Source organism: Molothrus aeneus, chromosome 1 (assembly GCF_037042795.1).
Source record: "Molothrus aeneus isolate 106 chromosome 1, BPBGC_Maene_1.0, whole genome shotgun sequence".
In the NCBI taxonomy this organism is placed as follows: domain Eukaryota; kingdom Metazoa; phylum Chordata; class Aves; order Passeriformes; family Icteridae; genus Molothrus; species Molothrus aeneus.
The window spans coordinates 101,561,239-101,579,378 of NC_089646.1; the positions used below are offsets into that span (position 1 = coordinate 101,561,239).

The 18,140-nt window shown below is 39.6% G+C and overlaps 1 protein-coding gene across 1 annotated transcript in view; it reads right to left on the reverse strand.

The window, feature by feature from the left end:
- RALBP1 (ralA binding protein 1) overlaps window positions 1-18,140 on the reverse strand; it is a 32,883-nt gene that overhangs the window by 14,438 nt on the left and 305 nt on the right. Inside the window, exon 2 of the mRNA XM_066561645.1 lies at window positions 1,604-1,897. Within this exon, the coding sequence (XP_066417742.1) occupies window positions 1,604-1,847 (244 nt within the window). The 5' untranslated portion in view covers window positions 1,848-1,897. The remainder of the gene's footprint in view (window positions 1-1,603; window positions 1,898-18,140) is intronic.

Genomic DNA, 18,140 nt, shown 5'->3' on the forward strand with positions numbered 1-18,140 from the left:
TACACTATCACCATGAGACACCCTGAATTCCATACAAAGAAATCCACATGATGAAAAATGTTGGCATCTACCAGTTCCAGATTTAGAGGTGTGCAATACAGAGCTCTAACAGAAAGCTGGACAGCAAAAAAAGCAACTACTGATAGCCTGAATTTAGACCTATCCAATCAATACCAAATTTTCAATGCCAATCCAGTAATCTGTATTAGGTCAATATGGTTTACATTACAGAAAATCACTAATGAATCACTTTTCTAAAAACCTGTAGGAATTTCAACTGTTGGTTTTAACTTGAGGATGCATCTTTGAGCTACAGTATTCTTTAGGCACACAGTTTTTAGTTAAAATAGCCATAGCCCTTCTTAACTGTGGTAGAAACAATTCCTGCATTCCAGGAAACTGGTTTGATTAAAAGCAGTGCAGTGACAGCAGATTCTTAAGGAGTGATTATTTAAATATGTGCATGCATATTACAAATAGTCATCATATTAATTCTAACAGAATACTGTCTCACTGTTTCTGATCTTCCAAATTCCACATGTAAGAAGTAGCAGGATACACTGTATCAGAGATTCAGACATTCTGAAATTTTGCTAAAACAAATACCACTTACAAAGTACTAGCACTTGGGCTGTGATATTTAGGTTTCAGAGACTTGGACAGGAAGTGTAATTCTGGTATTGAAAGTGCTCACTATCAGCTTAGTATTTCCAAGTGCCTTATTCTTTCAGAATATGTAAAAAAACTTTCTTGAATAAAAACTATTTCATGCTTTGAAAATTTTCTGCACAAATATAAAGGTGGGAAGTAATAGTTCTGTTGTTTTGGAGGACGGGTAAGCATTTAAGAAATTTCCACTCTGGATACTGATACACTGACAAAGGATTCTATAGTCAAAGGGTTACCTTCTTCTAACCTTTGCTCAGTGAGTTCTGGAAAATTCAGATCTCAGTGTTGGTTTCCACATTTTTGACCTCTGCAATAATACTTTGGCACTGCTGGAGGAAACTGCATGACCAGACTAAACTGAGAAGCTAGAGAAAAAAAACAACAGAGATTTTATGACTGCTCGAATAATGGTGCAGTGTGCACATGAAAACGTGGGATGGTACCCTGAATAAGGCAAACACAGAAGAAGGGGGACACATGGGAAAAGGGCTACAGCTGTTGAAACTGTTTCTTCCAAATGCACAAGTGTACAATTCAGATCAGACATACAGTTTTATTCTAGCTGGCACCTCAGCTATGATTAAAAATGGATATATTTGGAAACATGTTTGAAAACCTCCACTTAGAACGTGAAGAACCACTCCATGCCAGAATTTACCAATGCATCATGAAAGGTTTTGGATAAATGCATTTATTAGTAATTCTGGGCACATGCTTGGCACCTGTATCGCACAACAAAAGAAAATTAAGGTATGGAGTTTTTTTGCAAGAGAAACAGGTGCTGCACAAAGTCTGCTTGTAGCAGACTAAATTAACTTCCTCCACATTGAAACAAATTTAAAAGAACCCACTGGGAATACTTAGCAATTTTGAGAGAGAAAAAAGGAAAGAGAACTTGAAAGCATTGAATTAAAAAGAGAAGTTGTCTACTCACTTCTTTTTTCTTTTTTCTTAAATTTTCCTTTCTTCTTCCCATGCTCCTTTTCATCATCAGACACTATATCGGGAGGCTCATGTAAGCTGTCGTGAGGTGGTGAGGGCTCACCGGTGCGGTACAATCCGGGGAATTTTGTAGGACTGATCTCTTCAGAGCTGGGAGTACGAGCGAGTCCCCCACTGTGTTCTACCCGCCGGTGTTCACTGGGGCTGCTCGTGGGAGGCAGGAAGCACTCGGTCATTCTGATACCCAGAGAGCAAAGTGAAATCTTCTGCTACCTGTCCATCACACCTGCATCAGAAGAAAACAAAAAGAAAACCCACACAATTTTAAGCAATGGGTTTCAGAACACTTGGTTTAGAGCTTTACCCTGAAATCATAAACAGCAATACCTTCTACAACGAGAGTTCCAACTTCTGCCAAGACAGAGTAACAGAACATCAGGTCTTCAGCTCAGTGCTTGCAGAATTTGTGCATTAACTCCTGAGCCATATTAACATGAGGTCTGACATTTTAGCCATTTCTACTCTATGATATATAAAACATATATATTAAGTATCTGACTATTTTAATTGTTGAAATAATTCTTACAAAATTCATAGGCAGCTTGCATACTGATTGGTAGTATTTACTACAAATTAGTTTCCTAACTTTAATTTTTTTGGACATCAAATAGATTTGCCTGGAAGCTCAGAGTGTTTGTGAGCACTGCCCTTAAGGCAAAGATCATTTTCTTCTTTCCCAAGCATATTTTATAGATGCAAATAAGAACTCACCTAGCCTGTTGCAATAAGGGGGAAAATAAAATAAATACAGCTAAAGCAAATCCATCTTTTAATTATGCTGCTGCAAATTAAAGAAGGTAAAAAAATAATGATTATGCTTTTCTGGTATACAACAATTTCCCCTCTGAACAGGCTGGATCAGGTCATCTGCACCCAGATGCTGGTACATTGTTTGCTTGGGAGTTATGGCCAAATAAAAGTTTATACAAAAATTGCTAAAGGAAGCCAATGCATAAATTCTCAGCAGTGGCACTCATAAGCAAAATCTCTTCCTAGTACAGATAAATTTCAGAAATTCCACAGAATGGATATCCTGTATGGGACAGCGCACCTCTGGAGTCCACTTGGCTGGATTTGGCCCCTTGTGTCTAAATGGTCACAAAGGACACATTCCACAACACTCTTCAGCAGTATCACTCAACTCCAGGGCATTTATTTACAGATTGGTAGCATACAGAAAAAATACGACATGGTGTTGTATTCTGCCCAGTTAATACTTACAGATGAGTCCAGCTAAGTGGGTTTTGGGGAGGGTGATTTGTTCACTTTTTTGGGGTTGGAATTTTAATTTTTTTTTTTTTAATTCTCATCTTTCAGCTCTCTGTATGCAGATCAGAGTGAAATTTTAGAGTATGTATGCAACAGTATCTCCCTACAGGAGATCACTCACAGTGCTTATGGAAATTACCAGTTACTCAGATCAGAATTTGAATAGGGCACAGTAAGACACAGAATTACAATGAGAAAATATTAATGAAATCTTTATTTAATACTGTTCATTCCTTATTCTAGCTAAAGCAGAGGCACTGGCTAAAAATTAAGACAATGGGGTGTATTTGCAAATGCAATAAATTAAGACTGTACTTATGTTTCTTATTTTTTTATTTTACAGCCTCAAGAAAGCATTACTTTCCTATATGTAACATTGCCTAGGCCTTTAAATAAGGGAGAAATTTTATGATGCTCAAATTATATCAAGACCTATCAGCAGAAGAGAGCTTTTAAGCCTACTGAAAAAACCTCTTCCACTTTACTAATGGATGTTAATGTTCTACTGCCATATAAATCTTTACATTTCCTTTGGCTTTTACCATTTTCTTCTGACAGCAATAAAAGACTGAAAAAACCATGGACCTTCTAGGCATTTTGAGAAGGAACATTTCTAACAGGCTTGCTCTTCTGACAGTTTCTCCCTCTCAGACTTTTTCTTCCCAGTCTGTTACTGCCTCAGTCCTGCCTCCCCTCTGCAGCAGGTCCCTCCCCTCAAACTGCTTCTCTTCACCTGTGCAGTTCTCATGTGTCAGGGGATTCAGTAACTCACTGCTGCCATATGAGGAAGGTCACACTACTCCTCCATTAACTCTCCTCTGCCTCCAATTGCAGCAGTTTCCTCTTTGTGAGATGATTCAAGTTCCTAGCTGCTCCAACAGGCTTCTGCTGCTTGCTGAGCTGGCTTGTGGAAAAGCTCAACAAGCACTAGCAATGAAAAACAGAGAAGTGGTAGAACCACCATGACAGGAGTGCAATCCCTGTCTTTGGGCACCTCTGTTTTATCATACCGCACACACAGCTACATCTCCTCAGATTTCAGTTATTTCTTAGTATTTATAACTTAAAACTTTGATTTCTTTACCATCAAGTGTCAGCACTCCCATAGCTCTCGTCTAGACTTACCACTCTGTTTCACCTTTAATGTATCATAGACAATCTGATCTTCATCTGCTTTGGTCTCTGTGACTCAAGCTCAGCTTCCAACTTTCCCTTCATCTTGTTTTTCATTTGTGCAGTTCCTACTTTCCTGCTGCACACCACTTCCTTGCAGATAAAATTCTCTCCCTTCTTCCTCTGTTTCTTCTACCTGATTAGTTGCCAGTCCCCACTTCCTCCTGAATGTTCTCTGCTGCTGTTTTCTGTTACCTCATCTTTTCACCTTGTCCCCATTTCTCCCACTGGTTCTCAGTCTCTCCCCAGTACCACAAGAAGTCCTTTCTTACCTACCTGCCAACAGTGGGCTTCTTGACTCCCACCACTTCTCCTTCACTTGACATTTGACTCCTTCCACAGGAGCCACAAATGCTGTACATGACAGGATCAGAGAGCTTCTCGCAGTTCTGGCACCTTCTCAGACCTAGCTACTTTTTTCAGTACTCCCAAAATGCAGTTTCTTGAACCACCTTCCTGCTCAACACTGAGTCAGTCCTTCAGAATAACTGAATGTCAAATAGAAGCCTTCACTGAACATGGGCAGAATTGTGACCTCTCCTCCATCCCCCAAGGAAAGACTAAATTACAGGAGATTTTAAACATGGAAAGAAGGTACATCATTAAAACAAAATCTCCTCCATCATGCCATCACCATCTTTCTAGACCATAGACTAAGCACAGGAAAGTAGGTCGGGGAAAGGAAGGAAGATGCCTGCACAGGCAAAATAATGTGGTTTTTCAAGTCTCATTTTTGAAAATAACCAAACTCTTTCCTAAAAAAAATCAGTCTAAGCTGCATATTTAGTAAGTAAAGATGAGATTTAGAAAAAAAATAAAAAAGGGAAGACAGAGAGACATGACAGCCAGCTTTAATAGATCTCATTTTTAACAGTGTATCATCTAAGTTGGTATGAACACAGAAAAAGAAAAAGAAACATAGTCTGAAAGACCAAATTCAGCTCTTTCATTCACTACAGAAGGCTCCATTATTTCTGTTTTGCACTGAGTCTGTACTGTGACTTTGTGCTTTGTACCAATTGCAACAGCAGAAGCAAATTAGAGCAGGTGATTGCATGCACAGATGTTATTTTGTAAAGCTTCTGGGTGGAATGAAGGATGTGGATTTTTTCTGCAACAAGTATTATGCAAGACCACATCTGAAGCACAGTGGGTGTCCTCTGGTCATTCCATTTTGCCACAAACAGACACCTTCTGAATACCTGGGTGTTACACTGAAAATAGTCCCAAGAAATCACTAATCAAAGGATGGAGGCAGAGTGAGGACATTCACTCAGCTACCAGTACCTGCTCCACCATAATTATCCAAAAGTAAGACAGAGAGCACAGCAGTCCCTCACTCATCACCACAGACCTTCCAAATATCTGCATATGTGTGAAGGACCTGATTCTTGCAGAAGTGAGGCACACCAATTTTGGACAAAAATATCCTAGTAACAAACACAGCTCCATTTTGGAAAGCAATGAACCATAAGAAGAATAAAAACTATCACTTGTGGGCTAAGTATGTCAAAACACTTCAGAAACCATGAGTGGTACTCATATAACTGTTGAGGCTCTGGAATAAGATGAGAAGATCCAATTAGAATTTATTTACCAAGACTATACAAGGTCTGTATCACATCTAAGTTCTGTATCTACTGCATTTTTTACAACACACTGAAAAGCTTAATACAAATCTCTGTTTTCATTTGAACACTTCTTAGATGGCCTCTGATGTAATCCTGACATTTGACTGTATGGCAGCATTTCAGTCTTTCATTTAATAAGCAGTGGCCAGGTATAAAATCAGTGCCTTTTCCTTTCTTTAATAAGGTAACACAGCCATAAAAGGAGAAGGAATAAGGAAGTACTTCATGTAGACAGGCAAAGCAAGTTTAAAATTTCACAAGTCACAAGTAATCACACAAACACAGCATTAAGTAACTCCCCTGTGAGTCATGCACTCTTCATAATTGGCAAAAATTAAAGCCTCAAGAAGGGACTTCACAGAATTTTTTTGATAAAAAGAATAAAATACAAATTGTTTAGCAGAATTCAGCTCCTCAACCTCAGATTAGTTTACAGGGTACGTGATGCCATGAGAATGTTGGAAAATTTACTTCAAAGGAGGGTGTATAATCATATATTTGAAGTCACACAGGAGCAAGCTGTACATTTTTCAAATAATGCCAGCATCAGATCACCCCTAAAAGTAACAAAACTAGCTTTTGTGTGGTCTCTCATTTACCTGTAGATGGATAAAGTCTGGCAGCTGCAGCACCATCCAAGGCATTTCAAGTTCTGCTCTGAGAGTCCATTCCAGCTCAGGAGTGATATACAAACAGACAAAACTACTTAGCTCTCAACAATCAGTGAGCAACAGACCACATCCACATCTGAGTGGGCTCTTGGAGGAGCCAGCTCACATTTAGAATATGCAGCTGTATCCAGAATACTCCTTTTTACTGAGGGTATTCCAGTTCTTTAATAATCTAATCAGTATGGAGCCAGCCTTAAAATAAATAATTAAATAATACCATAGACATTTTAGAAAGATCGAAAATAAGGTTTCCAATCCCATTATGATAAAGTCTTGCAATTGCATGAAGATAAAATCTCCAGATATGTGGAAGCACATGCTTTCCAGTTTGGTTCACTTCAGGGAAAACAGTATTACAGCCCCTAGCCTACAAAATTCTGTAGAGCTCCATCAAGATGCAATTCACAGGCTGCTTCCAAGACACATTTTGGAAAAAACAAAAATGGGATCCCTGGAAGGGGATGGATGGTTGAATGCTTTGCTCCAGGAGAGAGCGCATTGGAAAGAGATGGACCAGAACTGCCTAGGAAAAGCCCCTGTCCCATGGTGCTGCCTCCAGCACTGGCTATACTGTCACACTCCTATTTTACTGTAACATCCCACTTCCTAGAAGAGGCAGGTATCCCACTACCTCTCCAAAGCAAGTAGTCTACAAGGAAAGTCTGGGCACAGATTTTTGTTACAGGGTAATAACCAAAGCCCTACACAGAGGGTACACAAACTGTGCCCCACAGGTGGCTCCCCCTGCCCTCCCCACCATGTGGCTCATTCCATCCTTCAGGGATATCAGAGCAAGTCCTCCCATGTCTTTCCTCAGCTGAACCAATGGCCATGGAAGCAGTTTCAAAGCAGTGTTCTACATTATGATAACAACCAAATATTTAAGAGGCATTCTTGCAAATAACTGTCCAGGTAACAAGCTGTTTAATTGCTTTGCATGGCAGCTTTCTCAAGTAACAAGCAGAAGGCCTGAACTCTGCACCACAAGGCACACAGGCACTGCACCCAGACCAGACTTCTGCAGGAGTATCTTGACTAATCGGCCACCTGCACTGCAACTGCTACTGCCCACCCTGAGAATAATCTCTCATTCTCCAAACTTCTTGGCAATGTGCTACTCCACTGTTCAGGATTTTCTGTTTTTAACCCCAGCAAATCCTGTTCTTGGTTCCCATGGTCTTGTCAGCACAAAGTAATCCAATACCTCCAGTAACAGTACTCAAGCCTGGTACATTAGTTTCTCACTCATGGTTTAGTCACACTCTTCCCCAGATTATCTCCATTTGCTTCCTTGTCCCCTTTCCTGCAGTGCAGCTCCTCCACAATCAGGACTGCACCTTGTCTATCTCACAATCTTTTCCTCACCAAGCAGGTGTTCACAACCTGGACCTGTGCAACACCAGTTTCACCATTCCTGTTCTCCACACCCAGTGTCTCATCTAACCTCACCTCTTGGCTGCTTGCTGTTTCCCAGGTTTCCCTCACCACCTTCTATTTCTCCCACACTCAGTTCTCATTAAAACTTCTGCAAATTATGGGCCACACATAAGCAAGGCAATCTGGGAGGTCTTCTCCAGCCAAATACAGGTTCCCCCTCTAAATTACAAATAGCACTAAAAAGATTTGCCTGATTAGCAAAATATTCATTACAAAATATTCATTATTACAGAAAAGAGATATATTCTTGCTAGCTGAATTCTCAGAAACAGTTTGAGGAATGTAGTTAGTGCTTTTTAAAAAGAAAATCAAATTGAAGTACCAGCCTCTGATACAAAACTTTTCAGCCCAAATTAAAATTTGGTAGCTTTTGATAAGAGCTGAATTGCTGAGAGTTGAATTGAATACTACAACTATCCTGCTAACATATTGAACCCTCCTATACTTCTGAAAACTGCCACACTGTGCAACATATCTAATACCCACTATTGTTTAGACTGGCTTTAGAATTATTCCTGGTGTGACAACCCTGCCCCTTCTCTCTTATCCGCCTCTCCAAATTCCCACTTGTACCACCAAGAGAATAGAAAGTTTTACTTTTAGTACTTAATAAAGGAAGGCAGGAAAATACAACAAAAGGTGTGCAGTTTACTTTCTTAAACACTATAAACAGCATCACCATGGGTTTTGTCTGCCCTTGGAACTGTATCCAAGTCTTTTTACAATTCACATTTTCTGACAAGCCCTTCAAAGAGCAGTCTAGTCCCCAAAGGTCTGCAGCAAGTTGTACAGAGATTATGATTTTGCAAATTAATACTAATTGTTATATTTTAATCAGTTCCTGGGCTGGATCTATTTAATGACAAATTCCTCTGATCAGAGATTTAAACTACAGCATTGCTCAGTCACACTCCAGTACCTGAATGCAGCCAGCTTGAGAACAGCTGTCAATTTAGTGGAGTCAGGGGAAAAAACCAAACATCCTAAACCCATGACTGGTTGAGCTGAATGTACTACAAATGACGTTTAAAAAGCAAATGCTATTCAGAGTAAAAAATGCAAAATTAAGCAGAAGAAAAACCAATGGATTTGGCATAAAATATTTTACAGGAGTTTTAAGCACTTCTGCTGTTCTTTCAACAGCATCTGCAGACTACCCGTGACAGATCAAACAACACAGAACAGAATCTAGTCTTCCAGAGAGGCCAGAGCTCTACACACTCAGTTCCAAACCCAGCAAAAAACAACTAGGCCTATAAAAACTGTATTTTTGTGTTCTGTGGGGATTTTTTAAAAGTGTCTCAGCTAACACATGCTAAAATACTAGAAATGGCAAGGGTAAACAGCAATTACCAAAGACTCTTTGCTTTGGATTTAACAGTGGCAGCAAATCTGGGAATGCCCACACACCAGAAATGCACACTACAATGCCCTGTAACAGCAGTAATTCACCTGGCAAACCCAACAGCAGCAGTGGAGAGGCAGTAAGGCACTGTGAGGCTCCTGCCAGCAGTGGAGCTCGAGCTCTGTGGGACTCTTGGGAACACGTTCAGCTGACACGTGCAGGCAGGTGCCCCTGCTGCTGCAGCACCATCACCTTTTGTACCCGTGCCAAGTACCGCGAAACCAGGGCTGGTGTGTGCCCCTCTACCAACATCACTTCACTGGGGTGTCTGCTGGTTTGTCCTCCTAGAGCCACCTAGTGCCACCCCCAAACACAGAGTGCCACAGAGAGCCTTGCCACACTCCATAAACCTGCTTAACACATAGAGGGAACGGCAGAGCATGGCTGCTGCACGGAGAGCTGCATGCTGAGTCCAGACAGTGTGGCTTTTTAATCCAGTATTCAAATATCATCTTTCAGACTGGATACAGAAAAAAAATCAATTAGAAGCACCATGCTTCTTCACTGAATTGGGTGAATTGTGATCGTTATTTTATTCATAGAATTTTCAAACAGCATTAACTTTGCAGAAGTCACTTCATAATCCTTTAACTGGGAAGGCAGTACAAACAATCCTTACCAAAGGCAAAGAATATTCAATTCTGTGGCCTTATCATACCCAGAAAGAAGCCATTTCTGAAAGTTTATTAGTGACACACAAACCTTTAGGGCTTGAACTGTGAAAATTATCTTTCTTATGCTTTACATTGCATTTTTGCCACCATCTATTGAGCATAGATGAAAAGATCTATCAATTACAGGACATCACTTGAACTGACAACTCCGTAGCAGAAGAGGAAGCAAAGAACAGCTTTGCTTGGATCTCTTCATAGTGTGATACAGGACACAGATTAAAAATTTCCATGTATGATTCATTTCATGTTTAAAACCCTGCATGTTCCAAGGCAACAATGGCAAAACATGTTCAGTTTCTAGTGAATATTAAATGGAACTATGGTGGTTGAGATAAAACCCATTCTACCATAACAGCAGAAAGGAAAAGTAAAAGAAGACTTTGATCCAGAAACAGTTTATTTTTAGTGATTATTTAATAACTGTTTCTATCAGCTGATTATTCTTAGTGATTATTTGATATCTATGTCTATCACCTTTGCTTTGGCTTAAAAGTCCTGTTTATTATCAAGCTAACATCAGTGGCTATTGACCTGAAAGTCAGCCTTCACTGGTTGCTTTATTAAGTCCAATTTGAGTAGAATCAAGCACAGACTGGGCTGCACGCAAACGTTTTCCCAACTTAACAATAATGGATCGACGTGTAACATTTCTGTGCTCCCAGCACAGCAGTTTTCAGCACAGCCTTATTGTAGATATAGTTCTACCCACCAAAAGGTTTTTTTCTGATGTAGCTTGTTTTATTTTGAGATCTGTTTTGAGACATGCCAACAAAATAATTGTTTTGCTGATCCATGTTATGTCTGCAGCAGGAACCTGCGGGAATAGATGTCAATGTCTTTCAAACTCATGTGATATATAAAAAAAAAAAGAAAAATTAGCATGGTATGTTACATTTCCATACAAGAGTAGGGCTATACCATCTCTTCTTCCCAGACGTATTCCCATTAATGCCAGTGACAGCTCTTCATCAACACCACATGAAGGATTTAGCCTTTCAGCAAATTTCTGAATTTTTAGTTATTTTTTTCAGTGCCATACGTAGAGATGGGATTAACAAGTTCTGCTTTCCGTGTCTGCCCCAGATTCACTCAATACCCAAGAGGAAAGTCAATTTAAATATTTACAAGCTCAGCAGATTATTAATTATGATTAACATCACCATCTCCAGGGCTGAGATGTTGCAAAAAGTCACGCATGTGAACACAGAAAGCATTCAGAAATACATACAAGGCAAGGTGTGGCACCACCCACCATGGGGCAGCTCTTGGTCTCTGCAGAGAAAGCAGGAATCTGCCATCCATTAAAATGCCAGTTACTGGGACAGCAGCAAGACCCACAAGTTCACACTATTTGCCTTGTCTTCTATCCCAATTTAGTCAGCCTTAGAAGAAAACTTACATGAAACACCTGCCTTCTAGAAAAATGTATAAATATCCTTAGAATTTAAAATTAAATTCACATATACTTTCTAAAACAGGTTTCATTTAGCTCAGTCTGTAGCATCTACTGCAGCAATTTTCAGCAATCCTACATGTTGAGAATACCACAAAAAACCTCCATACCTTAAGAAATTCAATGATTGATGTTTTCAACCTACTTGTCCAAAATAATAAAAATTAACTGAATAATAACACAAATACAACATTAAAAATACTGTATGCTTCAGAGATGGAGGAATGGTCTGGTATTTGATAGCACAGGACCAAAGAAGATCTGATTGCATTTCCAAATCTGTTGTGTTGCCTTGTCTAAACATAAGTCATGCTGCTTTAATTAAAATTAGAGCAGATAGTTTAATGGAAGTCTGAAAACACATAAGACCAAAGACGGCCTTTGTCCTATCCCTCCCTCAAAAGAAGATAAACTGCCTCCATCAGTGTAAGGCAGTTTTAAGAGTGGTGAAATCCTTGCACATAAGTACTAAAACCCACCAAATGTAATAAACCTACCTGTCAAAACATTCACCAAAACTGACTGTTCTAATGATGCACACCAACTGCAAACTTCTTTTACATGTTTGTGTGTCTTTTAGATGTGTTTGAAGTTTGACTGAAGTGACATTAAAACCTTACTTACTAAAGGATTTATCAAAAATGAGCAACCAAAAGAAGCACAGAAAACTGCAAAGAAATTTGATCATAGACCAAATAAAATATCATAAAATTGCAGCACACAAAATTAATGACATAGGTAAAACTGATGTGCCTTCTCCACTGCTTTTTGGGGTTGTATACAGGTTCTGGCATATTCAAAGATACATTTTGAAAGCCATTGCCAGAAAATTAGTTCTTATTTATCTTTGTGAAGGAACATGCATTTAAATATACATCCTGGTATATCAGTCACACTAATATACTGTAGCAGCTAAGAACTCCACAGGTTCATCACTTCCTCTTTCACCTGGAAAGCTGAAATTTGTTTCCTCCAACAATGTTTCAAAACCTGACTGCTTAAAAGGCATCTGCTCCCCAGTGGTGCAAACTGCATGAATTTTGGAGAACTGCAACCCCAAATTTCAGAATGAAATCTTTAGAAGCATGACCTGTGAAAGATCTCTGCATCTAGAATTAACAAGTGGCCAGCATGTGGAAAACTTAGAGAATTTGTCAAGATTAAAACACCTAAAGAACAAGAAAAGCTAAAACCACTGGACTGAAATAATCCAAGGAGGTTCTGGGTAAATCTGTTCAATCACTTGGTATTTTTGCCCCCAAGGTTTTAGTCCATTCAATCAATTAAAAATATCCCATAAAATATAAAAAGCTCCTTAGGCTATCTTAAAGGAATGGTATCTCCTTTTAAGCCACCGCAACTGAAATGTAGAAAAGGAAATTACTTTTTTCTTTGAATCCAGTTAAAAAACAAAAGGTATTTTGGGTTCTTTACAGATTAGCATTACACTTTTATATACAGCATTTGGTTCACAATATTAAAATCTACTGGAGCAGTACAAATACAGTAAAATATCTGTCAACTTAATTACCTTTTATCAGTAATTATACACTACATTAACACACTCAGTATTAAGTATGTGAAAGCAGTATACTGGATATAGGAAAACGATACCAGAGAATTATGAACTTCCATAGTATTCATGGCAGAAAACCACTACTACTACCATGAAATGAGAGAGTTTAATTGCTGGCATGTTTAGCACTAGAATTTACATTCAGCACTCAATTTAATTCATGCTAATAAAACTCACTGAAAATTTATTTTCATGGCAACATCCAGAAAAATTCTGCACCTGACTGCTGATCCTTGTATTTACAAAATACAACAGGGCAGGCTAGAAATGTTAAAGTAGCAACAAGCTTCATCACCAGGGTATCATAAATGTTAAACTTCACAAAAGCCATTAGAGGATAAACATTAAATTATAGCTTCAAGCTCATAGGTGTAAGTCCTATTTTACAAGTTAGATATGATTTTAAAGAGAAGTAATACCCTTGAAATTTTCTAACTTATTTTTTTATGAGAAAGAGAAGCTGCAATTTTTGCCACTGTGATATCCTTTTTCTACTAGTGTCAAGTTAAGAATTATCATCATATATTGTGTTTTCAAAAGTCATTCTTCAAGCTCTGGTAGTAGAGTTCTATGATCAGTTCCAAGAGCTCCTTTCTGCCAGATGTCTTGTCCTTTAGTGACAGGAAAAGCCCAGAGATCCTACTGAACTGTGAAACAGGAAGAAAACTTCATGAGCTGCCTTCACCCAGATAACAGAAACATGTGAAATTTTCATGCTAGAGAGGATGAAAATGTACAAAAATACATTTTATCTATACATAACTATTGGAATTGACTCAAGAATTAGTCACTGCTAAGAAATGTACAAAACAACGAACACGAAACTAAATTTATTCTCCTTAAAATAAATTTCAGTTTGGTCCAAACCTGCATTCTGATTTGGAATGTCAAACCTTACCACCCAGCACCCGCTCCTCTTTCTTCCTCTCCAGCAACCATCTGGCCCTTCCCACCTCATGCAAACAGCCATCACTCATCCCTTGCTTTCCTTGTGTGCCTCCAGAGACCAGAATAGCCAGTCTAAAAAAGCTCTGTTCCTTGTGGGTGAGAAAGAGAATAAAGATGGCAGAGTGGATATGAGGAATCTGCTCCTGCTGTTTGGGAAGCTGACCCTTCCACTGCACTGAAGGGTGGGATTATCCCTATCTATGAAAAAGCATAGCCTCCAGCAGGCAAAATGGGGCATCTGTGCACCTGCACACAGGGTCTGCCCCAGCACTGCACTCCGGTCGCGCTGCAGCTGGCACCAATCATGAACCATTCCCTGCTTCCTCCAGGGAACACAGAGCCTGCATCAAGCAAGGCAGGGATCACCTACAAGGTCATATCATAAATTAATGTGTACCACCAAGGATCATCATCCTTCTTTCAAAGAAATTTTCTCTTTGCATTGATTGCATAAGGTCTGTATTTCTGCCTACCTCCCTAGGACTTACAACAATTGAATAGACAGCAAGCTATTAACAATTATGGGCACACCAGGATAGATGAAGTGACTTACATCACATTCTTCAATTATTAGTATTATATCAGAATAGTTGCATTATTTTATTCTGCACTATTTCCTATTTCTGTAGAAAACAATACTAAATTAGCTTATTTAAAATACAACACTTGCTCTATAAATACTATAAACACTTCCTTTTAAACTCTGCTAAATATTACATTACTATTAATACACATTAACAATTCACTGTATGTACTGATTTATATTATTACTGTTTTAGCATCTGGCCAGCACTTTTTCATTATTATTATAAAATTATGTGTTTATTAAATGATTAGTTGCTATTTCTTAGTCAGGATCCTACACCAAGCTGCTTCTGGAAGAAACTAGGACATCTTCATTATCTGTACTTTTGCTTACTGAGCATCACAGGAACTAGACAAGGAAAAAAATACCAAATCATGTTCTCTATTTAAACACACCTTAATTAGTTATCAAAGGAAATACTGCTTGTAGGTAGTGAACTGATTGCTCTAAATGCTGTGATCTTGTGGCTTTGAATTTGCAGATCTCTGAGGTATATGTGGAATTCATCATTAGATAAGAAAAAGAGATGTTTTCTGTGCTTTTTTAATGCACAGCTAATAATAAAAAACACTAAGGACCCAGTTACACATTCCAAACATTTTTGGTCAGACACACTTTGTTCAGGTATTAAATGTTGTTTTTACCTTCTTATTATCCACTGAAGTCACTGTACCTGATATTTATCTTTTTCACAAATTCTTCCCTACTAGTTCAAAATTGTCACAGCACTTTACTGATGAAACCTAAATAAATGTTTTCCTAGTACATTATCCGCTAGTAACAGGACAGAATGAACTAGAAACTCCTTGGACATATTTGAGCCAACTCACTGCATGAGCCAACTTACTGGATCACCACTCCTTACTTGGGTAATACCATATAAATCCTCCACTTCCCAGCAGCTGCCCCAAGCAAGCTGTCATTCCCCAGTTTTTACTGCAGCCTAAAGATAAACTGGAATCGGGGAGCACTGGATCCCTGCTGCTATTCAGCTTTGCAGACTTGCTGTTACTGCCACCATCAAAGTCTGTTTCACTCTACTATACCTCCACACCTTCAACTGAGTTTGTATTCCTGATGTCAAGCCCAAAAGGCGAGGGATGGTTGGGATGAGAAGGGTAAGTGAATGGAGTCACACCTTTCCTTTCTCTAAACTCAGCCTGCATCCTTACCCTTCTGGTTTTGGCCATGGCAAGCAGAAGATGTAAACCTTATCTGGACAGCAGTCACCCCTCAACACCACCACCTCTGGGGATGCAGCCTAAGTAAAACTTCCTACTCCATAAGGTACTTCCAGCCCAGCTCTGGGCCCATTTGATATACTTTTTTTTTTTTAGCAACAATTTGAAAACTACCATCCATGAGACTCTGAGGAACAGCAGAAGGAGTTGATGAAGGATAGCACACCATGCACATAGCAAATCATGACTAGTGGTAAGGGTAGCAAAACATTCACTGATTCCACATAATCAGATACATTAGTTCAGAGACAAGCTTGGTAGATTATGCTACACTATCCTACTATAAACTGAAGGTAAATATCATCCTATATTTTGGCATTCTGGGGCTAGCTACATGATACCAAGCTTTACCCAAGGAAAGTAAGTTAGCATTTGGTGATATTTATTGCTGAACAGCAGCATCTTCCATATTAGTCTAAGAACTGCCTGCCCATAAGAAACAGCAGTGTTTACTCAGGAAATATGCAAAGCTTTTCTGCAAGAAAACACAGCTAAAACTCACTGGGAAGAGTGCCTGAAGGGTGCAGTGGAGATGAGAACTATAAAGAGTTAGATGCAGGGCTTGTGCATGTCAGCTTTGCTTTAAGGACATCTGCAGAACCAAGCCGTGCAGCTCTGAAGCAGGAATGCAGTTATTGCAATTCCAGGACAATTTATTCCAGTGTAGACATGCACATGTAGAAATGTAAACAATCTGCCCTATAGAAAAAGAACTTTCTTCCCCACATAACTAAAATCACACCAGTGATTTCACTGTGTAATCCTTGCTTTGGGGAAAAGCCCCACCAATCCATACTACAAAATATGCCCTCCTACCCCTGAATACACCTGAACTAAGACAGAACAATGTGCAGCAGTTGCACGTGGAGTATTAAGATTTGAAGGCAGCTATTCCCATGTTCCATTTCAGATGTGGGAACACTAAAGAAAATTTATTTTCTACAACCTAGAAATGAGATCTGTAAGACAGGAAATGTAAAGTTCTCTACTTCAACAAAATAGACATTGTATTCTTGTAGTTAGCTAGAAAATTATAGCAAAAGGGTTAATAAATTTCACACACTTAGAAGTACTAAATGCTCAAAACTACAACAGTTTGGAAGGGCTTTTTAAAATTCCTGTTTCTTTCTTGTTTATTTCTCTGTAGAAAAGAGCCCCCCAAGAGCTTGTCTCACTGACTGTAGGGATTATACCCAGACTGAGCTGAAATGAACTGAAGCACAGCACCATCCACCACGAGCTGTATGCAACACCTCAAGTAACATCAAAACCCAAATCTAATGGATCCCTCTGCCATTCCCCTGAAAGCTCATTAATAAATTTACATCCATTACCATCCTGCATCATATCCAACAAAAGCTTAACACCACCCCTGAAAGGGTGGGGGATGGCAGTGCAGAGCACTCACGGTAAGCACTTCAAGCCGTCTCCAGATCAGAAACCTATTTAAGGGCACAGTTAGGGCTGTTTTCCTGTGCTGAAACAAGGGACTTGCACAAATCACCCTGGTTTATGCAACTGGCAAAAAGGCCTTAGCCTGGGGTTTTTTAAATGATTACTTTCTATCAACAATTATCATTAACCTCAGGGACACTGGGGTGGAGTAAATCCAAACCACACCATTCTCATGAACAGATAATTCCAGTGTGGATTGCTGGCATTATCTTTGTCACTCATTTGAACATCTGTTATCACTTAAAAATAAGATGTATTTGCTCATACATCACCCACTAACATATCCTTGGAAGCATTCAAGGCCATCTGGGATGGGGCTCAGTGCAACCTGGTCTAGTGAAAGGTGTCCCTGCTCATGGCAGAAGGGCTGGAAGTAGATGGTCTCTGAGGCCCCTTCCAAACCATTCTGTGATTCTATGATGAACACTAACAGACAGTTTCTAAACAATATTATCAGGTAGGAAACATGACATCCTTAGAACCTGCTAGATGCAGAAAAATTACAACAGCAGTAAATTTTCTTTTACTGTTTTAAGATGAGACCTCTAGGTGAAGGTAAAAGAATATAAATCCCTGACCTCTCCCTCCCCACAAAAAAAAAAAAAAAAAACAACTAAAAACGACCTTGCAAAGAGCCAACCCGGAGCCCAAACTGAGCTGCAGCGAGCCCCGCACGATCCAAAGGGAGCAAACGCCTAAGGAAACAGGGCGCACAAGGTGCCCGTAAGGGCAGGGCAGGAGGGACAACACGGCCCGTAAGTATCGCACAGGGGCCGGACACCCGCCCGGGCGGGGAACGGAAGGGGAGAGGAAAGGAAGGGAAGGAAAAAAGCAAGGAAAGAAAGGAGAGAAGGAAGGAAGGAAGCAGGGAAGGCAAAGGAGAGGGAGGGTGAGCAGCGACCCGAGGGAAAATGGGCGGAGCCTCCCGAGGCCCCGCCCCTCCCTCCTGC